The sequence below is a fragment of the Lipotes vexillifer genome, unplaced genomic scaffold (assembly GCF_000442215.2).
Source record: "Lipotes vexillifer unplaced genomic scaffold, Lipotes_vexillifer_v1.1 scaffold532, whole genome shotgun sequence".
Lineage (NCBI taxonomy): Eukaryota > Metazoa > Chordata > Mammalia > Artiodactyla > Lipotidae > Lipotes > Lipotes vexillifer.
The window spans coordinates 1070714-1094048 of NW_006798027.1; the positions used below are offsets into that span (position 1 = coordinate 1070714).

The 23335-nt window shown below is 43.4% G+C and overlaps 1 protein-coding gene across 1 annotated transcript in view; it reads left to right on the forward strand.

Annotated features, from left to right (window-relative positions):
• SH3GL3 (SH3 domain containing GRB2 like 3, endophilin A3) overlaps positions 1-23335 on the forward strand; it is a 150933-nt gene that overhangs the window by 110803 nt on the left and 16795 nt on the right. Inside the window, exons 6-8 of the mRNA XM_007470068.1 lie at positions 3869-4027; positions 13379-13482; positions 17036-17145. Coding sequence (XP_007470130.1) covers positions 3869-4027; positions 13379-13482; positions 17036-17145 — 373 coding nt within the window. The remainder of the gene's footprint in view (positions 1-3868; positions 4028-13378; positions 13483-17035; positions 17146-23335) is intronic.

Consider the following 23335-nt stretch of genomic DNA (forward strand, 5'->3'; position numbering starts at 1 on the left):
AAAGAGTCCCAGGATCAATTAGCCCTTTATTTTGTACCTTATTGAAGCCAGCTAGAAGCCAAGTTCAAGATACATATTTCTACAGTCATTTCTCACATAACAAAATGACTGCATAACTTTGTACTGGATTTTTTTAAAGCAGTCTTTATTTATTTTTTAAAATCTTTTTTTTTTTTTTTGCCACATCCCACGGCTTGTGGGGTCTTAATTCCCTGACCAGGGATCGAACCCGGACCATCAGCAGTGAAAGCACAGAGTCCTAACCACTGGACGGCCAGCGAATTCCGTGTATTGGATTTTTGATTATCAAAATCATACCGTACTAGCTGCATCTTTTTTTTTTTTTAGCATCTTTATTGGAGTATAATTGCTTTACAATGATGTGTTAGTTTCTGCTATATAACAAAGTGAATCAGCTATACATATACATATATCCGCATATCCCCTCCCTCTTGTGTCTCCCTCCCAGCCTCCCTCTCCCACCCCTCTAGGTGGTCACAAAGCACTGAGCTGATCTCCCTGTGCTATGCGGCTGCTTCCCACTAGCTGTCTATTTTACATTTGGTAGTATTTATAAGTCCATGCCACTCTCACTTCATCCCAGCTTACCTTTCCCCCTCCCTGTGTCCTCAAGTCCATTCTCTATGTCTACGTCTTTACTCCTGTCCTGCCCCTAGGTTCTTCAGAACATTTTTTTAGATTCCATATATATATGTTAGCATATGGTATTTGTTTTTCTCTTTCTGACTTACTTCACTCTGTTTGACAGACTCTAGGTCCATCCATCTCACTGCAAATAACTCAATTTCATTTCTTTTTATGGCTGAGTAATATTCCATTGTATATATGTGCCACATCTTCTTTATCCATTCGATGGACACTTCGGTTGCTTCCATGTCCTGGCTATTACTGGACAGCTACATGAAATTAGAACACTCCCTAGCTGCGTCTTTTGATACGTTGCACTAGTGATCATTATTTCCCATTACTTCTTAAGGAAATCAGTACCTAGGAATCAACATTTTGTATCTGGAGAATGTTAAAATGGCCCTCCAGAGCATACATGGGAGCTTTCAGGGACCTGTAGGTAATCACATGCCACTTGCTTGGTGGTGCTTTTGCAGATATGCAAAAACAGTCTTGAGAGTTCTACCCTGCCAGGGAATTCTACTCTGGAGGGGCAGGCTGCATCGAGACCTTCTTTGGGCACCCCCTTGAGAAGCTGCCCAGAAGACCTTCCTGGTGGTGCCTTGAGGAGTGATCTGAATGCAGCCTGGGCCAGCTTGGAAGTCATCCAAGCCTCGGGGATGTCCCCTTTTCCTTTCTTCAGGTCCAGATTCTCATGGTGTGGTCCCTAAGCAGCATCAGCATCACATGTTAGAAATGCAAATACTTGGGCCCTATTCCAGAGCTTCCTAATGGAAAGTTCTGGATGCCCGTATAGGCATTTAGAATTTACACCAAAACCAAAGGCTATGGAGGGGAATTCAGGAAGGTTGAAAGAAAAATGAAAGCAACTGTTCAGGAACTCCCAGGATATTCTGCTACCCGACCCCCCACCCAGCCTCCCCACCAGCACCCTCCTCAACTCCTTACTCCCATTGCCCTCTTCCCCTCAGGCCAGTCCTCCACTGGGCCCCAGAGTCCATTATCCTCATCTCCTTAGGGCCTTTGCCACATCCGGCATCCTCTCTCCGGAATCTCCCTTCTTCCCCTTTCTCTCTATAGGCTTCTTGGGGTTAACGTTTAAACACATCAGCACAGCAGCTCTTGACTCCTGGCTTCACATCTCGGCCCCTCCAGTCCACTCTCCACACCACAGCCAGAGTCTTCCTAAGGTACAAGCCCCCAGTAGCTGCCCACTGACTTTGGGGGTAAAGATCCAGCACCATAGTCCCTAATTCCTGGCCCCTCCTTCTCTCTACGGGTTGATCGCTCACACCCCTTCCCACTTGAACTCTCTGCCCAGCCTCAATGAATTACTTACAGTCCCCAAGGGATGTTTTGCTTTGTGCTCTCTTTTTATTCTTTGTCTTTCTCCTTTTCCACCTTCTCCTGGCTAAGTCATCTCACGTTGCAGATCTCAGCTCAGGTGTTCGGTCCTTTGGGAAGCTCTTGTTCTCTCCCCGTCTTAAGCAGGTGCTCCTTCTGTGCTTCCTGTGCTGTGAGCATCACTGCTTCTCTTTTTCTGTTGTTTGGCAGCAAGTGCTTTGGCGTAAGGAGACATGTTTTGTTCACTTTTGCATGACTAGCGCAGCCTTTGTGCTCACAAATTATTATTGAACAGATGATTCTAGAGAAGAGACATTCTGTGTTGTGGGGATGCCAAAACATCTTTCCCAAATGCAGAACCTTAGAACCAAATACCTCCTTTGCTGAAATACATAATATGCCATTTCTTCTTGTGCTGCTAACCTTGAAGAAAGCTGTACAGAAATTCCACTGGACGACATTGCTCTTCCACTTGACCTGGTTCAGTAGGGTAGCTAGTCATGGACCCAAATGTGGATCCTGAGCAGTGAGTGGGAAAAATGTACAAAATACACATATCCTTAAATGTTTCTCCCTATGAAAAAAATAATTTTCTAAATGGTGTCTCTTGTTCTTCAACTCTGGTTTGATAGAGAAACTGTATAAATTTAAACTTAAATCCTATAGATGATCAAGAATTAAGAGTCTAATATTCAGAAGGCTTTTCATAGTCTCAACTCTGCTCTATATATCTTGGACATCTGGAGTGGAGAGCCTGTTCATTTAACACATGACTGACATATCTGTAAAAGGTCTTGTGGACTCAAAGCGCTTCTATAAATGTTTTGTCACCCATAAGTAGCCAGACTAAGCCTGGTTGTGCCCGTTTACAGCCACATATGTGGAGGCACAGAGGGATTCAGAGACTTGACCAGAGTCAGAAGAACATGTCAGAAGAGAGATGATTCTGACTTTTTGTCCCATATACTCTTTTCACCCAATCATTATGGAGGTTAGAACCAGTGCTTCCCACTAAAAAGAATAGTCAAGTTACCCACGTGCTTCAGTGGGACAATCTGTTTTCACATACACTTTCAATATCAAATATCTATTTTCCAGGGGTTATGGTCATAAACTCCCTTGCCCTGTGTGGTTATCCCTTCTATAGTATTTCTGACATGGGATCCCTCTACCTGAACACAAACTGTGATGGGGAACTTAACTACCACACAAGGCACTGCATTCCACGAATGGACACCTCTAATATTTATAATGGTTTTACTTTGTTAAAGAGATCATATTTTTAAAAAGAAATTCCATCATTTCAGAGGTTGCCTGTGAGCATCTGTCCTCTGTATCACATTCATCGAGGGCATTTATTCAACTTGTTCTGTAATTGTTTGGGAACTTTATGGAAGATGCATAAGTATTCTAGAGGATACTAGAAATTTGTGTTTTTATAATCTACTTCTTAGTGAGGAGTTGACAGTAGTATCAAAAGAAACATACTTTTTTTGGGTATAGTTAATTTGGTTGGAAATTATCTGGACATTAATGGAGCCTAAGTGAGGGGTCCTATAGAGAACCTTGGAAAATTAATCTGCATACTGATACTGCATCCTTATGTTCCATATAGACCCTCATTCATTCTGTCTTCCATCCATCCATCGATCCATCCGTCTACCCATTCATTCATTCCACAAATATCCCTTGTAGACCGGCAGTGAAGGGAGCCTCTAATAGTTGCTGAGTGCATGCAAAAGAAGTGTAAGGTGGGATCCTGCCCCCTAGAATTTATGCCAAGAAAAAGCAATGACTATTTTCACAGAAATGCTGAATATTTCTTTGTGCTGTGTTTGAGCATCACAGTTCTCTGAAGGACCCCTTTGTCTCTTAGCACCACCTGAAAAAGCTGGAAGGCCGCCGCCTGGATTACGATTATAAAAAGAAGCGAGTAGGTAAGATACCAGATGAAGAAGTCAGACAAGCAGTAGAAAAATTTGAAGAGTCAAAGGAGTTGGCTGAAAGAAGCATGTTTAATTTTTTAGAAAATGATGTAAGTATTTAAACCAAACAGGAGACTTTAATGTGAACGAAAACATTGACTGTATGACTAGGGTCAGCATGTTGAGAAGCTCTGGAGCCTTAGTTGGTACAAAGTTTCCAGAATTTTCCATAACCATTATCTCCTGCCTAAGAAATAGCTTCAGATACCCAGCAAGTCCTGACCCAAATCTCAGATCTGGAGAAGTCCTGTTGATCCTGGAATTGCTTCAGAGATGTGCTCGGGTTGGCCCTGGGGAGGTGGGGTTGTCTTAGGTGAAGTGCATCGTAGACCAGCCTTTGTATTTGAGGCCATAGCATTGGTGGTTTTGCAGGAGAATAGAAAGCCCAAGTCATGTGGTAATTTGCAGTTTTGCTAAGACTGTGAAGAGCGCTCAGTGAGGCAGATGTTTGAGGAGGAGCAGCTCTCTTGGCTAGTGGGAGAGCCTCACTCATCACCCAGCTCTCTGATGCCTTTACTTGTCATAGTGAACCTTTGGGATATAAAAGCATGACCTAAGTTTTTCAGCTGTACCATAGTGGTGCTTGTGAACTTGGGGATTGTGAAGGTCTTGACACATACCCCTCAGAAATGCTAACATCCTATTGTACCGTGACTCCTGCCACCAGCTCTTATTTTATTTGTCCAAGTAAAGTTAGATTAAATGGAACTAAAGAGGATGGTAACCCCCAAGTGGGCACCGTGAGGGCTGAAGGCCACCCTTCTTTGCCTTGGCAATGAGAAGTCACTTGACATTTTTTACTGCCCAGTGGGAAGAGCCCTTGGCCACCTGCCCCGTTTGGAGTTCCCACCCTAAGTCCAGCTTCTGTGATGCCACGAGCCACCTCAGCCCAGCATTAGCCTCGGACCTATTTGTTGGACTTTCATACCTGTCGGAACAAGTCACAGGGTTTATTTTTCTGCAACACTGTGTTCTACTTCTAATAATTGATTAAAAGGTACATTGAGGTCTTGCATCTTTCAAGTCAAGTCAAACCAGATGTACTGAGCACCTTTTATCTGCCATGGTGTTGTGGGGGAATTATTTCCACTGTTGACGAGACATTAACCCTGGAGGAAACAATGTGAAATCCCCATGTCCATTAAACCTCAGTACCAAAAAGTGCATTCTATTATGCTTCTCCTTTAAATATCTTATCAGGTTTTTTTTCTTTTACATCTTATGAGAAATGGGAAGAGGTATAACAGTTTTCCCTGTTTTTCTTTGTTGTTTGCTTTCCCTTAAAAATAGAAATTTCCTTGAAATTATCCCCTAGCAATAGGCCATTTGGTTTGGTTTTGTCTTGGATTGCCATATTTGATTTCTTGAAGTGTGAGGTATCAGATGCATGTATTCCTTATCAGGTTGCAACAAACATTGCCCTTCCAGTCCTGGGTACTTTAGAGGTAGATTTAAGCTCTGAGGTTGAATCTCATGTGTCAGACGTGCTGTCTAACCCACGCGCTTTATTCATGACCTTTATTCATGATCTGTGTTGAGCTATTGCAAAGTACTCCATCAGGGAGGCCTGTCTCAGTTGCTCTGGTCTTGGCAGTTGACCCAAGAGACCTCAGTTTCCTTTCAGTGTCAGTCAAAATCAGAAATGATCCCTTCCTTATAAGAACTCAGTCATTTGCCCATTTGTTGACAGTGTTTTGCTTGTCACAAATGAGTTAACCCCTGCCCACCCCACCCTGGGAAAAGTAAGAGCTAGCTTATAACTCAAGCCCCACGGAGGTCCTGGTGTTGGCCCTGCAGAGGCATGAATTGCAGTGTTTTCCCTAAAGTTTCCTGGGGTGGGTGGGGGGGTGCCTTCATTCAGCTCTGAGGAGCATGGGCTGCTCCCTCATTTTAGGGCGGCCTGGGTCCACGTCTTCACTGGCAGCCATGGAAACTGGCCACTGAGATGGGAGGAGACCAGAATAATGAAACGGTGGAGGACTTTCAAAGGCTGCCTTGGAAGTAGGCTCCACCTCTTTCTCTTCCCACCTTTCCTAGTGCCATTTTCAATTGTAGTGGTTACCCTGCGTGCTGTGGTTGCTGATTCTCAAGATAATGGCAGTGCTAAGGAGACTGATGGTGGTGAGATGAGATGACAGTGACGAAAGCTACCATTTACTGAGTGACATGATAGAGAGGCTGCTCTTACCTTTGCCCCTCCCAGGTTTATAGTTGAGGAGACTCACAAGTTATCATGGAAGCTCCAGAAGACTGCCCTCTTTCTCTTCTTGGGGTAACAGCAAGTAGACCTAGAAAGGGAAAACCTTGTCTTTTCCCATGACAGTGTCTGGCCATATCCAGGTGGTCTGGCAGTCCTGTTGACGAGGCAAGGTCTAGAAAATGTTCTCCAGTTCCCCTTGGACCTGACATGCTAATACTGAAACTGCCTGGTGCTTGGGGATAAATAGTGGGTGTGACTTATTGGGGGAAAGACAAAGAAGCAATACATGGTGGGATGAAGCATCCTTTGAACCCTCAGGCCTGTCCTTGGCCCTTCTCCAGCAACCAGGCCAGGCCCAGTGGCTCTGCAGCTCACAGAACCCTGACTTCCTGCTCCCTCTGGGTCACCAAGCTCATGTCCCTCCTTCATCACTCAGACTTTTGTATCCATGTCTGCTTTTTTTCATGGTGAGGAAGCTCTGAATGAAGGGCTATGCTTCAGCATGGCTGGTGATGGCTGGGTTTTCTTCCCGGAACTAAAGATGGCTGGGATCTGTCTAATTCCCAGATTAAACACAGTGGGTCTGCAGGCCCTGCCTTTGCCCAATGGATTGGACATTCCACCTGACCTGGTACCTTCTAGAGACCAGGTATATGCCTGCTTCTTGAGGACAGACTCTGTCAAACACGTGGCCTCAGGGACATGGTGGCAGGCAGCAGAGGCCCTGGCACTTTCTCCAACACAAGTGGGACGTGCTTATCTTATTACAGGTTTGGGGTATCCGTCAGAACTGATCATCCTTTTGGGTTCTGACTGATTGAGGAATTGACACAAAAACCAGATTGGAATCAAGGGGAAGCCCTTTTAACTGATGAGAACACCCAATGACTGTAAGATACAGGCCTCCTGGTCACCTGTGTTGGAGGGGATGGCACGGCCAACCCACGTCCCGATTGCACTCTCTGCTCATTGCACTCTCTGCTCATTGCACCCTCATTGGCAAAAGCCTCCCCGGTGCAGAGCCAGCCTGACTCTCACACCCAGACACAGGCTGAGACCCACGGCCTCTGGCCATGCAGAGCAGAGAACCCATCCTACTAATGAATGAACATTCCTCCATCTCATCCACAGGAGGAGGAGTGAAGCTGGACTGGGGAAAGGGCTTGCAAGTGTTCCCTCCAAAGAGAAAGTGAAAAGCAGAGTAGCGTGAAGGAAGGGAGACCATCTGAGGTGGCGTGTCTGAAGCTCTGGGGCCACCTGCCCAACTCTGTCTGGCACTAACAATGCAAACCCCAAAGTCTCGCTCTCCAGGCAACAGGCGGTATCTTCTCCAGCCCTCATGTCCTATAGCCCTGGCTAAGACACGATAAAAGCTTCACCAGATACTGCCTACAAAATCTGTCTGCCAAAGATCTGTCTGATGTGAGAACTCCAATCAGAACTAACAGGCTTGGTCTTTCCCGGGTCTCCAAATGCAGATCATGCAAATCCTCCTAGGATTTTCTGGAGGTTTCCAGGATGTGGTTGGTTGTTCATCTGTCCTCACATCTGCATTCTCCCAACTGAGAGACAAACAGGGCAGCCAAACAAGGATGACAAACCAGCCTCCTGCCTAGAGGACAGGACTGTCTGGAAAATCGAGTGGGCAGCTTGGGCCTGGGTCCACACTGGCCTCCAACTACTTACCCCAGACCTCGTCTAGACCTTAGAGCCACCTCCAGGGAGAGTGAGGTGGGCAGAGCAGAAAAGCTGCTTCACAAACCCACTTTCTTCAAGAATACAGACCCCAGGGCCAGGCCCCTCTTGCTTTTCCAGTACAGGGTCCAGTCGCCCTGGGTGTCAGGGTCCCCTAATCTCATCAATCAGATGGATCACTCCTCCTCCTATCACGTGGAAAGAAGGAAGGGGTGGTGAGAAGGCCCTGAGTTGTTTACTCCAGCATTCATTCCTCGGGGAAAGTGGCATCTGTTTTTCTACCTGTTTTTGGCAGAGTTGGGGTTGGGGTTATCAAAGAGAAGAGTCTCCTTTGGCGCATGCTGTCGTCCTTGGGGGTCTTGTCAGTAAGTGCTGGATTGGAGCCCTTGAGCATCACATCACCTGTTGTCCGGAGCTGAGTAGCTTCCCATTCTACACACAGATGCAAGCCAGGAGGTGTTTTGGTCCATGAGATTTCCCAGGAGCCCAGAGGGGCAGGTCTAGGGCTGGTTCTTTCTGCTGTGTCAGGCTGGGATGAGGCATCCAGAGCAGCCCTCCCCTAGTAGAGGGGCCCCTGTGCCCCCCACAGTTAGCTCTGAGGTGGGGGTACAGGATATTCAGCAGTTGGTTCCCAGTCTCCACCGCCATTTCTTGGGAATGCGCTAAATCACCCCTAGGCCTGCTAACACTCTCCTCTTCTGTCTTCGCAGAGAACTTTATTCCTCATGATGCGACATAATGGAATGTAGGTCTTTGACATCGGCAGGGGCCAGAAATATCGCACAGAAGATGCCATTTCAGACCGATGAGGCCAGGCACCTGCAATATTCTCTAAGCTCTCCTGATACAAATCCCCAGCCTGGGGACCCTCCCTCTGTCCATGGGCTCCCAGAACAAGTGGAATTACTAGATTCCAGATTCCTGGGTTCTTTCCATTGGTCTAGAGTGGTGTTTCCCAAAATTCATTCCATGGGATGTAGTGTGTGTTGCGTGAATAATGTCTTCATGGTCAGATAAGTTTGGGAAAGCCTGGGTTAACCAAAATGAAACAGGTTTGCTTTATCACAACACTTTTCAGGGTCTTTATGTGAATATATGAAAAATTAATCTCCGAGAGATTCCTAAAAGAGGATACACAAGGCAGTCTCTCAAATTTATTTGACAATAGCACTCTTCCACACCACTATTATTATTATTATTTTATTATTGACATATCAAGGGACTTGTGATGTATCGAATAAGGCATTTAGGAAGTATTGGACTAGTAGAAAGAAAGCACTCCCGACAAAGAGTGAAAGGCCTGAAATCTTGTGGTTTTACCTCTGTTCAGCTATATGCCCCTAGAAAGTCACTTTCACCTTTACAGTGTCAGGCAAATGAACCCCTGCATGCAAGGAATTCTTTAGAAGTGTAAAGTGGAGAATAAGAGTGTAGGTGATTATTATCCATGTTATTAATTTAATATGAATTTAATGGCCTGACTCAAACTTTCTCAGAAACTCTAAATAAAGGCCTTTGCCTTATTGGAAAAGGCATCTATTTATGACCAGACTGCAAAATTCCTGAGAAATTTTCCTCCAGCTTCTCTGAGGAATCCAAAAAGAGTGGAGTCTTTGATATGACAGAGCCAGAAATCAGTTGGATTATCACAATTCACATCGAAGGTGGCCTCCATTGGAAATACGTCATTTCAGTTGTGAAAGGGGACAACTTGCCAGGTCCCAGGAGATGCACATTTCTGCATTCATGCATGCTGTGTGTACTGTATATTCCAAGGATCTGGGCGGGGCATTACCTATTCACGTCAAGTTCTCTCTGTTCTCTCCATGGTCTTCAGAGTGTGCCTCTGTGCCCATTTACCTGGCTACCGACCAGTCCCTTGGTAACTGATTGTTGGAAGGTCTGAGATTTCACAGCCCTGCTCCTTCTCTGCCACCCCAATTTCCATATCCCTGTTGCAGAGAGTTGATCTTAGAGGGCCTTTACTATGTAGTCCTTTGAGCCATTCTTCCTTTGGTACAACCAAAGTTCCACAAGCTCCCTCAATGGCTGTTGGTCCACAGGCTCCCCCAGTGGCTCAGATCCCACCCAAGTGTCCCTGGACACTTTCCACAGCTCTTGGGAACTTCTCCCGCTCTTAGTCTCTGCCCCCGTCCCCAGGGCTAAGGTACTTCCAACAGCCTCAGTGGGTTCATTAGCCCCATGAGTTTGGTTCCTATGAGTCTCAAGGTAACAACTCCCATCCCCCATAAACAGGGGTCCCTGACCAGAGCTAGTCCCATTGTTAGATTTTGCTTCGTTTGAGAATAGGCCAAAGCAGCTCTGAAATGGCAGTGTCCTATTGCTGCTGAATCATCACAAATCTGTGGCTTAAAACAACACAAATCTATTATCTTAGAGACTGGAGGTTGGAAGTCCTAAAATCAAGGTATTGGCAGGGCTGAATTCCTCCTGGAGGCTGTAGGGAAGAACCCATTTCTTTGTCTTTTCCAACTTCTAGAGGCCACCTGCATCCCTTGGTTCATAGCCTCTTCCTCCACCTCAAAGCCAGCAGTGAAGCATCTTCAAATCTCTCACTCTGGTTCTGCTTCCACCGACGCATCTCCTTTTCTTACTCTAACCCTCCTGCCTTCCTCTTAAAGGACCCTGGAATTATACTGGGCCCACTCAGATGATGCAGGTAATCTCCTAATCCCAGAACCTTTACCTAAGTCACATCTGCAAAGGCCCTCTTGCCATCTAGTAATATATTCACAGATTTGGAGAAATAGGACTTGGATGTGTTTGGGGGCCACTTTTCTGTCTACCAAAGCTCCTTCTGGTTTCATGGTTCCATGTACCTCCCAGGTACTGTCATGGTCCTCACCCCACCCGTTTGTCAGCCAGCATTGCCTTTGTCTGGCCTCTGCCTCCTTCACCTCTAGCTGCCCCATAGGGAAGTCTGTTTGCATCATGAATTTCTCACTTGAGGCGTCTGAGCTGGGTGTGACCTCATCTGTAACAGCAAGTGCACTTTACTTTCAGAGACCGGAGCTAATTCTCTGGTAATTCTGTTCCACTGTGTGTGTCATGGGAACCCTTCTGGGGTGTGAGGTCACACTTTACTCTCAAGACGGCACCAGCCAAGTGGCAGCACAGGTCTCAGGTGGCAGTAGAACTAAGTTTTTCTTCTCATCCCAGGTGACGTTTCCTGCTTCAATAGATGAATTTGCCAAATTGAGTGGGTGTGGCCAGTGGAAGAAATGTTTTACCTTCTGGGCAGGTTTTGACTCTTGCCAGGCCTGGGTTTATTGCAACCTTGATTCTGCCAGTCCAGGTATTGAATTCTCATTGGGGTTTGGGAAGCAGAGGCCACCTGCATACAGCTCACTGCTCATGGCCTGGGGACAGCTGTAAGCTTCCATTTTTCTGGCAGGGAAAGGCAGATAATCCACTTGGGGCACCACATGGCTTCACTGTCAACAAGAGACTTACAGCTTCATAACCACGTCTTCAGCAGTTGCATTGAGCACCTACTATGTGCAGGCGCTGTACAGCACTGCTGTTGTCTTCCAGGTTTTAAGGGAGCCCAAGATCCATTTCCTTCCCAAAGTCAGCCATCCAGTGAATCCAAATGCCTCTCTGGAATACATAATCTAGTATTTTAGCCACATCAGAGGGGATAGCTGGTGATCCCCCCTCCCAACACCACGTGTGTTTCAAGGAATATTCATTCAACTACCTTTCACTGTTCCCTTAAAAATTATAAGATGTCAAGCATATTTCAAAGTGGGTATTAATATATAAATTAACTTTACTAAAGATAGAGAAGTGTGGTGCAGATTTTAACCAGCACACAGCTCTTACACTGTAAGGAATCCATAGCAGATTCTACTGTGATCCTGTTAGGCTGGACTTATTTAAAAGTATGTGTAAAAGCCAAAGAGGTGAAACTTAAGAAATCCTTAGGATTTTGTAGGGGCCAGGCTGTCTTTGTTTTGTTTATTGAGTTTTTGGAAATTTAAGGCTAGGCTTGTTGCTCTTCCAGCCACAGAGTGTGGTAAAGTAAATGTAATACAGTGGGATTTCATCGTGCAGACGCTGATCACAGTATGGCCCAAGTGGAAGTCCATGTATATCTTACATGAACATGAACCCGTGTTTAAAATAGTGTACATGGGCAAGGGAAATGAAAGTATAGACAGCTAAAGCACAGTCAATAATAGCAAATGAAAATAGCTCAGATCTTTGAAGGCAAAGGAGTCCGTGATTGGTTTTGCAGGGTGAGGGTGTAAGGGTGAATAAACAGGCAGACTTTCCGCTAAGCTGATTAGCAAATGAAGTAAGGAGGTGATGCATAGACTATGGGGAAGCTTAGGAAAGAGGGGGATTGATTTTGATTTGTGCCTTTGTCTGGTTCTGGAGTTCACGGGATTCACGCTGCCTCCCACCCCCTCCCCGTCCCATCACCTCAACCCAGTGGTCCTGCCTCTGAGGCTCGTGGAAATCAGCTTACTGAATCCTTCTTTTCTGTAGCAGCCCCTCAAACACGTAGGGAAGCAGGGAGGGGAGCTCCAGTGCGCTACTGGAGATGGCTCTTCCTCAAATTATGCGTCCCCAGGCCTTACAGGCTTTTTTATGTAACGTAACCTTTTCATTTTATTTTTTTACGTCCACTGTAATTTGGTCACTAATTTCATGAGTGTCTTGGTTCATGGGAAAGAGAGCTGCCAGAGTCTTTCTAGTTCATTCCTTTGGGCTGTTTTTTTCAGGGAAATGATTTTGCGCTAATCGCAACAAAAACATATAGGGGGCTGGCAAGTCTTGGCCTCGTGCGTGCCCTGCTTCCTGGCTTCCCTTCTTATCCGAGAACAGCTTAATTTACTTAGTTTCTTTCTTTCTTTTTGCGGTACGCGGGCCTCTCACTGTTGTGGCCTCTCCCGTTGCGGAGCACAGGCTCCCGACGCGCAGGCTCAGTGGCCATGGCTCAGGGGCCCAGCCGCTCCGTGGCATGTGGGATCTTCCCGGACCGGGGCACGAACCCGCGTCCCCTGCATCGGCAGGCGGACTCTCAACCACTGCACCACCAGGGAAGCCCTACTTACTTTCTTGATGTGACTTAGCTAGAAAGTGCCCGTAGAAACACTTCGCTAAGGAAGCAGTTCATTTACTAAACCTTGGCTTCAGTTGTAATTGGAAAAGCTTTATCTCTCCGTTTTCAGATCCATGAACTTTATAGCATAAACATTTCCTGAGAAGATCATCTAATTGGAAAAGTAGACTTTTTTTATTGAGTTAAATCAACTTCATAATCACAAATAAATTTGAACATGTTTTTCCAGCATTTATAGCTCTATACCATGACCTGTGTGATCATTACTTCGTGATGAAATGAAATGAAATAGACCAGAGCCCAGGCAGACAGGGCGCTTCCCTGCAAAGCCGGGTCTTTGTTGCTGGTCTCTTCTCTTTCTGAACATTACACAGGCGCTGGCCTCCATGGAGTAATTTTCCACTTCTGCTGCAGGTAGAGCAAGTCAGCCAGTTGGCCGTGTTTATAGAGGCAGCTTTAGACTATCACAAACAGTCCGCAGAGATTCTGCAGGAGCTACAGAGCAAGCTACAGATGCGGTAAGAGCCTTCGCATTCATTATAAGCCTAGGGCTGCAGAGTTAAAATCAATCGAAATCAGTCTCTCTCTCTTTCTCTCCATCTTCCCCTTCCCACTGCCCCATTCTGTTTTGAATTTTCTTTAGCTGGCTTTCATGGTTGGGTGTGGGATAGCACTGAAGTAATAAATACATGGCTTTGGCCAATAGGACAGAACTGGGAAAAGGGATCTGGAAGCTTTTCTCCTTTTTCTTTTCACTCAAGCCCTTACTCATGGCCTGTGTTTAGGGCAACCAAAGTTGCTCACTTGCCTTCGAATTCAGCCCTTACAGAGCTGTCCTGGCTTCACTGCTGACTGGATGAGGGTTTAGCTGAGGGTGGGGTGGCATATACTCCATCCCCAACATCTAGGGATGTGGAGAGGAGTGAGATGATATTCAGATAGTATGTAAATGTCTCGAAAAAGATGTGTTTTTACTTCACCAGCATAAATACCAGCCCATGTTCATAACATTGACTCCGAGAGGACTGAAAGAGTCAGAAATACCCTCTGAATGGTCAAAGAAACATTGCTGGGTTCCCTGTGACTTTACTGATAAGTGTATTCTCTACTTTTCTGAAAATTAGTGATATATGTGGTGTGCATGGTAGACCTATTAATTAAAATACTGGGTTAAAAAACTACCCTAATTTTTGACCAGGTTTGATAACAAAATTGTTTTACACAGGATGATTATAATGGATAAATTTGGAGAGATTTTTGCTTAAATCAATGCAGTAATTATAGAGGGAAGACAAAAGGTGTGTACAGTCTCTGAACTATCCACTTTTGTAGGCAGGTAGTTCATCTACTGCTCACATGAGCATCTTTTCTTAATTCTATCTTTATATGAGGAAAAAGAGAAGGAAGATAACATTGTTGAGTGCCAGTTCATCCCTGGTACTTGCTAGATGCCTCAGAGACTTTATGAGAGACAAATACTTTACAAATATAGGCATACCTAGGAGAGATTGGGAATTTGGTTCCAGACTACCACAGTAAAGCAAATATTGCAATAACGTGAGTCACACAGAGTTTTTGGTTTCCCAGTGCATATAAAAGTTATGTTTACACTAAACTGTAGTCTGGTAAGTGTGCAATAGCATTGTGTCTAAAAAAAAACCAATGTATATACCCTAATTTAAAAATACTTTATTGCTAAAAAAAGCTAACCATCACCCGAGCCTTCAGCAAGTCCTAATCTTTTTTGCTGGTGGAGGGTCTTGCCTCGATGTTAATGGCTACTGACTGGTCAGGGTGGTGGCTGCTGACTGGTCAGGGTGGTGGCTGCTGAAGGCTGGGAGGCTGTGACAACTTCTAAAAGAAGACAGCAGTGAAGTTTGCTGCATTGATTGACTCTCCCTTTCACAAATGTTTTCTCTGTAGCAGGCAATACTGTTGGATAGCATTTTACCCACAGTAGAACTTTTTTCAAAATTGGAGCCAATCCTCTCAAGCCCTGCTGCTGCTTTATCAACTAAGTTTTATAATATTCTAAATCCTTTGTTGCCATTCCAACAATCTTCACAGCATCTTCACCAGGAGTAGATTCCATCTCAAGAAACCACTTTCTTAGCTCATCCATAAGAAGCAACTCCTCATCTGTTAAAATTTTATCATGAGATTGCAGTAATTCAGTCCCATCTTCAGGCTCCACTTCTAATTCTAGTTCTCTTGCTATTTCCACCACATCTGCAGTTACTTCCTCCACTGAAGTCTTGAATCCCTCAAAGTCATACATGAGGGTTGGAATTCTTCTTCCAAACTCCTGATAACATAGATATTCTGACCTCTTCCCATAAAAATAAATGTTCTTAATGGCATTTAGACTGATGATTCCTTTCCAGAAGGCTTTCAACTTACTTTGCCCAGATCCATAAGAGGAACCACTCTCTATGGCAGCTAGAGCCTTATAAAATGTATTTCTTCGAGAATAAGATTTGAAAGTCGACACCACTCCTTGATCCATGGGCTGCAGAATGGATGTTGTGTTAGGAGGCATGAAACAACACTGATCTCATTGTACATCTCCATCAGAGCTCTTGGATGACCAGGTGCATTGTCAATGAGCAGTAATATTTTGAAAGGAAATCTTTTTTTCTGAGCAGTAGGTCTCAGCAGTGGCCTTAAAATATTCAGTCAGCCATGCTGTGAACAGATGTGTTATCATCCAGGCTTTGCTATTCCATTTCTGGAGCACAGGCAGAGCAGATTCAGCATAATTCTTAAGGGCCCTAGGATTTTCAGAATGGTAAATGGGCATTGGCTTCAACTGAAAGTCACCAGCTGCATTAGCCTCTAACAAGAGAGTCAGCCTGTCCTTTGAAGCTTTGAAACCAGACATTGACTTCTCCTCTCTAGCTATGAAAGTCCTAGATGGCATCTTCCAATAGAAGGCTGTTTCATCTACATTGAAAATCAGTTGTTTAGTGTAACCACCTTCATTAATGATCTTAGCTTGATCTTCTGGATAACTTGCTACAGCTCCTACATCAGCACCTTGCACTTTTATGTTATGGAGACGGCTTCTTTCCTTAAACCTCCTGAACCAACAGCTGCTAGCTTCAAACTTTTCTTCTGCAGCTTCCTCACCTCTCTCAGACTTTGCTGAACTGAAGAGTTAAAGCCTTGCTCTGGATTAGGCTTTGGCTTAAGGGAATGTTGTAGCTGGTTTGATCTTCTACCCAGGTCACTACAACTTTGTCCATATCAGCAATAAGGCTGTTTCACCTTCTTACCATTTGTGTGTTCATTGGAGTAGCACTTTTAATTTCCTTCAAGAACGTTTCCTTTGCATTCACAACTTGGCTGTTTGGTGCAAGAAGCCTAGATTTTGGCCTCTTTTGGCTTTGGACATCCCTTCCTCACTCAGCGTCATCATCTCTAGCTTTTGATTTAAGGTGAGCAATATGAGACCCTTTCACTTGAAGACTTATTGAAGGGTTATTAATTGGCCTAATTCCTATTTTGTTGTGTCTTAGGGAATTGGGAGGCCTGAGGAGAGAGAGAGAGATGGGGGAACAGCTGGAGGTGGTAGCTGCAGCAGTCAGAACACACACATTTATCAGTTAAGATTGCCGTCTTACATGGCGCAGTTTGTGGGGCCCATAATAATTACAAGAGTAACATCAAAGATCACTGATCACAGATCACCACAGCAAATATTATAATAAAGAAAAAGTTTGGAATATTTTGAGAATTAGCAAAATGTGACAGAGATACAAAGTGAGCAGATGCTTTTGGAAGAATGGCGCCTATAGTACACAGGATTGCCACAAACCTTCAATTTATAAAAAACGCAGTATCTGTGAAGTGCAATAAAACGAGGTATATCTGCATATAGTTGAAAAACTACATTTGGGATATCAAAGCTATCACTTTGGGCTACTCATGAATCAACGTGTAAAAATCACCCCCTTCACGACCATCACCTAGGACCTAAATTTGTAGGCTTATCACAGCAGAGCAAACGTAGGCTTGGAGGCTTTGCTTTCTTCATCAGCTGTCTGACTGACCTTCAAATCTGTATTACAGAATATCGGCTGCATCCAACGTCCCCAAACGAGAATACAAGCCACGGCCCATGAAAAGGAGCCCTAGTGAGCTCAATGGGGTATCCACCACCTCTTCAGCGAAGACAACAGGTGAGATGACCATTCTGTGGGTGCTGTGTGCCCTTCGGTACAGCTCTGCTGGAAGCATTTGTTTACTGCTTATTGTTGTATTCTGTGTGATTATCTTGAGACCTCAGACTTCTCTCATTATTTGGCGAATTCCCTTTTCCCCCTAGTAATGCCCCTTTTCCTACTTCCTTGTTTCGAGTACTTATATCAAGGAAGAATTCATCACTTTACTTATTGCCTTCTAATGTGTCAAACCTTGGCCATAGAAACATCATGCTACATTATCCTTTATATTTACATTTTTAACACATTCCAAATATTTTACTAATTTTAAAAAAGTTTGAATTAGCATATGTTGAGCACCTGCTATATAGTAGGCACTGCCTTAAGTGCTGCATCATTTTTTAGACAAATGGCACAAATATATTCCTAAATAAAATGATCAAACTGAGAAAAATAAAATTCAAGTGGTATAAATCATGCTGTAGTTTCCTATATCACCCACTCCATCCCAAGCCCCTCTCTAAGAGTAGCCATTGTTAAAAATTTGGTATGAACACTGTCATATCTATTTATGGGCATAGATAGATACACGATATACATACCGTTTTAGATTTTTTGCTGTTTTTTAAATACAAGATCATACTAGATGTATTGTTCTGTGGTTAGCTTTTATAAATGTATCACTGTTTCTTGGAGTTATTTCCATGTCATGCATATAGATCTATCCCACTATTTTTTAAAAATTTTTATTGGACTATAGTTGATTTACAATGTTGTGTTAGTTCCAGGTGTATAGCAGAGTGAATCAGTTATACATAAATATATATATATATACATTCACTGTTTTTTAGATTCTTTTCCCATATAGGTCATTACAGAGTATTGAGTAGAGTTCCCTGTGCTATACAGTAGGTCCTTGTTAGTTATCTGTTTTATATATAGTAGTGTGTATATGTCAATCCCAATCTCCCATTTTATCCCTCCCCCGCCTTCTTCCCCCTGGTAACCATAAGTTTGTTTTCTACATCTGTGACTCTATTTCTATTCTGTAAAAAGTTCATTTGTACCATTTTTTTTAGGTTCCACATATACACGATATCATATGATATTTGTCTTTGTCTGACTTACTTCACTCAGTGTGACAATCTCTAGGTCCACCCATGTTGCTGCAAATGACATTATTTCATTCTTTTTCATGGCTGACTAATATTCCATTGTATATATGTTATCCCACTATTTTTTAATGGCTTTATAGTTTTCCATTATATATACCATTTCCCCATTAATGAACATTAAGGTTGTTTCCAGTTATTTGCTAAAAAGAATGTCCTTTATCTGCTTCCACATGCTGATGGGCAAGTCTTTCTTGGAAATGAAATTACTGAGTTAGAGTGAATGCATTTAAGTGATCGTAGATATTGCCAAATTACCTGCTAAAACGGGTACACTACCATGAATGGAGCAGTACATGCTTCCCCATACCTGTGTCATTAGACTTCAATTTTTGCCAAGCGTTAATGGATAAACAATGATTCTTGGTTCTGTGCACAACTGTTAATTTGAGATTCCATGTTAGTTTGCCTATGGTGCTGTCTATTACTGCTGCCTATTTTCCATGGCTTTGAGGGATTAGGGATGCTCCACTGGGTGAGGTGTACTGGTTTCTAGTTGTCTGGCTGGTTACATTCCTCATGGCACTGTTTCAGGTCCCTGCACTCAATACTCCTTCCTGGAGGCAGACACCTGGGCTCCCAGGTACTTGGTACAAAGCCAGGATGGGAGGACTTACCAAGCTGCTCTTTTCCCAGAATGCCAACCAGTCCTCCAGCTCCCAAAACCGCTTACTCTGAGTTTTGGGCATCTTCCAAATCCACTTTTGTTGCATCTCTCTTTGGGAACCATTTTGAGCTTCATTTCCTCCATCTGCTGCTTTCCATCTTTCAGATATTCCTTATATTCCTCATAATTTATGGTCTACCAACAGTGTTCATTCCTGTTCATTCATTGTTTGGAATTAAAGACATACCTATTTTATAATCATTAGTGATTTGATACATGAAAGGAAGTCAGCGATCTTGCACTCAGTCTGCTGGATTAATGCAAACTTCAAGTCATTCAGTGTCATACGTCCCACTGGCTACATCTCTGCTGTTTGTTACCCCAGATGGCTTTAGGTGCTAAATGGATATAGAGCTGGAGAACCTTGAATCACATCATGAGAAAATTATTCTTTTTTTCAATTCTCTTTTAGTCATTCTGATTTCAAGGAGATAAAGCTACAGCTTTGTGCTGGAATATTTTTATGTCCAGCTTTAACAGAGAAGATAGACCTCAGGCTAAAAGTCTTCTGCAGGCAAAAGTACCTACCTTGAATTTAATAAAATTGTCTAGTTTTCATCATAATTATGCTCACGGTTACAGTCTCTTTATAGCATGTAGTACTGCTTTTCAATTTACATTTTGATGTAAAGTTTTATTTAAAGTTATTTGAATAAAATTGATTTCATTAAAATATTATCAAGAGGATACTCACGTACAGTTCTCTGGGAAGTTCTTTTGTATTGTATTAGGGTAACAGTAGTTTTTGTTTAAAAAAGAAGAGACACCCAAAGTACAACGAATGCTCAACAAAATAAGATTTTCTCACTCATGCAACAATCCAGGGAGGATATTCCAAGAGGATGGGTGATTCTCATCCGTGGAGTCACTCAGGAGACACAGCTGATGGTAGCTCTGTCATCTTCATCATCCTGTGGCTTCCAAGTTGTCCTAGTTGTTGCCACTCCAGCCAGAAGGAAGGGGAGAAAGAACAGAAGGCGAGGCTAGACATTCCCTCTTAAGCCAGTGAGGCAGGAGTGACACACTCACATTCCAGGGATGAGAACTCAGATCCAATGACCACAGGTCGTGGCAAAGCAAGTTGGGAAGTGCAGTCTCTAGCTGGGCAGCCACACCTAGTTACATCGGGAAATCCAAAGCAGGCACTAGTCTATAAAAATGATGGAATTCTGCTGGACAGGAATGGCAAGGACTATGTCAGTGAAAGAAGATTAGACCCTGGTTCTGCTCCCTTGGAAGGTGGCAGGAGGAATCGCTCCTGTCCTTTAGCCTGTAGGTCCCTAGATTTGCCTTCTCAGAAGTCCTTCGTGGCTTCCATATCTTCACTTCACATCTGAAGTGGCCTTTGGAAACCTGCCTCCTGTGAGAATTGTGCTTACTGCTGCTTAGGGGCCTTGAGGGTTCTTCAAGTTTCAATAGATGCAGATGTTTTCAGGTTAGACCCGCACTTCCTTTCACAATTCAATGCCTCCAAGAACGGAATAGCTTCTGATCTGTATCTCCCAGGCAGTTCCATGTGCCGGTAATCACATCCAGTTTCTTTCTTAGATGTAGCTCTTAAGACTGCCTTACTTCTTTCCTTTCTTGTCTAACCTTTCTTAACTTATTGAGGCTACCTTGAGGCCATCTGAAACAGCAGACTTGAGTGAGAAGGCAATACTTTTAGATTAATCTTTGCTGTGGAACTAGGTGCCTTCACTGGGTTGAGAGAAGTCTCTGAGAATGATTTGGAGCATAACCTGCTGATCTTCTCTTCCTTGGGGTACAGAAGCTTTTCTAATATGCTGGGACCCAACGTCTGATTTTTCTCTCTTCTCTTGTATCTTTGCTTGCAAACTGGGCAGTCCTTCTCTTTCGTATAATAATTTGCTAGATGTACCAAGGATGGGAGGTAACATCCACTAACATTCTATTTTCTCCAGTTCCTTCCTTTAGAGGCCCTGGTATGTGGTATGCTTTGAAAGTTATCATAGGCAAAAGTTTTACCATATGTTTTTCCACACCCTAACAAGGGTCACCAGCTTTCACACCGATTATATCTGTTTCTTCTTCATCACTACCTGGCCACTGAGTCAGAGCCACTAATTTTAGCCTTTATCATGACAATACCCCACTTCTGGTACCAGTTTTTGCATGGTAGTTAGGGTAATAGTAGTTACCGTCATACAGAAACTCAAGAGCGCAATGGTTCAAACAAGATAGAAATTAAGAATGGAAGTCCAGGGCTAGAGATTTCCTCTTAGGGAAATGAGCCAAAGGTGGTTCACATCACTTCCACTCCCATCCCACTGGGGAGAGCTTAGTCACAGGACAACAACTAGCTGCAGAGTTTGCGGGGGAGGTTAGCTGGAGAGCCACATCCTAACATTATATTACTGTGAAGAAGGGAAGAGAGGGTTTTGATGGCCAGCTTGCAGTTTCTAGCACAAACATCTACTACAAATATGTTGTGGAAAAAAATGTCTGACCCCACATAATTCATTTCTGTTAGAATGTGGTACCATGTACAGGCGGTATGGGAACGTACATTAGGATAATCTAAGGGTTAGCAAGCTCTTTTTGTACTGGGACAGGTCGTAAATATTGGTCTGGCCAAAAAGTTCGTTCGGGTTTTCTTACGAAAAACATGAACGAACTTTTTGGCCAACCCAGTAGTTTACACTTCATGGGCTATATGGTCTCTGTTGCAACTACCCAACTCTGTTCTGGTGTGAAAGCAGCCATGGACAATATGAAAATGGATGGGCATGGCTGTGTTCCATTAAAACATTACTTGGCCCGAAGGCCATAGTCCGCCAACCCCTGGGGTGACTCATTGGGAAATCAACTTAGCAGTATGTATCAAAATTAAGAAAAATGTTTATATACTCTCAGTGGCTTCATTCCTGGAAATGTATCCTAAAGAAATAATTTAAGCAAAAGCATATTCCTCTATCTATTACAGTACTATATAGAGGAAGAAAAAGTTGTTAGTGGGAACAGCCTAATGACCAATATTTATTTATATATATTTGTCAATAGTAGGATAATGGTTAAGTAGGCAGTGGTATATCAAATGGGGTAGTATGCAGCTATTCAAAGTTACTAACATGGAAATTATGTAGCAGCATAAAAATGTTTATGGTTTGATATTAAGTTGAAAAGAAAGACACAGAGTTATAAGTGTTCTATGATTACAACTTTGTAAATCAATATCTGCATGTAGACCAGGCTAAATGGTAGGATTATGGGCAATATTTTCCTATTTTCAAGATATTCTCTAAATTGCATTTCAGTAAGAATATTTGAATAAACAGAAATGTATTTCATAATGAGAAAATTGATGGCTTTTGAAGAATACGTGTACTTCCTTCTTTAAAGAAAATTGTGTACCCCATTATATTCTCTATTCTCCCTGCCCCCAGGAAGCTCAATGCCAGATGTGAAGTTCAAGCACAGCAGTCATTAAACTAGAGAATGGACTTGAGGATATGGGGAGGGGGAAGGGTAAGCTGTGACAAAGCGAGAGAGAGGCATGGACATATATACACTACCAAACGTAAGGTAGATAGCTAGTGGGAAGCAGCCGCATAGACAGGGAGATCAGCTCGGTGCTTTGTGACCACCTAGAGGGGTGGGATAGGGAGGGTGGGAGGGAGGGAGATGCAAGAGGGAAGAGATATGGGGACATATGTATATGTATAACTGATTCACTTTGTTATAAAGCAGAAACTAACACACCATTGTAAAGCAATTATACTCCAATAAAGATTTTAAAAAAATAAAAAAATAAAAAGCAAAAACTATAAGAATAAATAAATAAATAAATAAAATGACCGCAGCTAGTGCATGTGCCCCTCCTCCCCTTTGTTGAGGGCGACCATGCACCCTAGTTTGCTTGGGACAGTCCCAGTGTATGTCTGTTGCTCTAGTATCATTTTTAATAGTCCCCTCCCACCTTTAGTCACAGGTTCTCACGTTTGGATGAAAATATCTTGTTTCCCTACTTTTGATGGCTTTACTTTTCTATTTCTGGTTTGTAAAACCTCTATTCTGAATACATATGTCATTGTAATCCATTTCAAAAGTTCTGTTTAGAAAGAAGCTGAAAATAAACAAACTAACTAAAAACTTTGAAATTGAGTCCCAACTCCAGCCCACCTCCCTCCCTGTATTATATCTGAATGAAGCAGAATCAGCAGACCCCAGGACCCCAGGACTCAATCCCTACCCCACCTTCTCTGCCCTTACAGCCTGCATCCAAACAGGGGGGTAGTTCTTGGAGATGAGGCCTCCAGTCAAGCTCCCAAGATACCATGCTCTCATTTGCTATGAGAGAGAACTCAGTTTTCCTTTGATGAAGGTGTTTTCATCTACCTATAGTAAATTT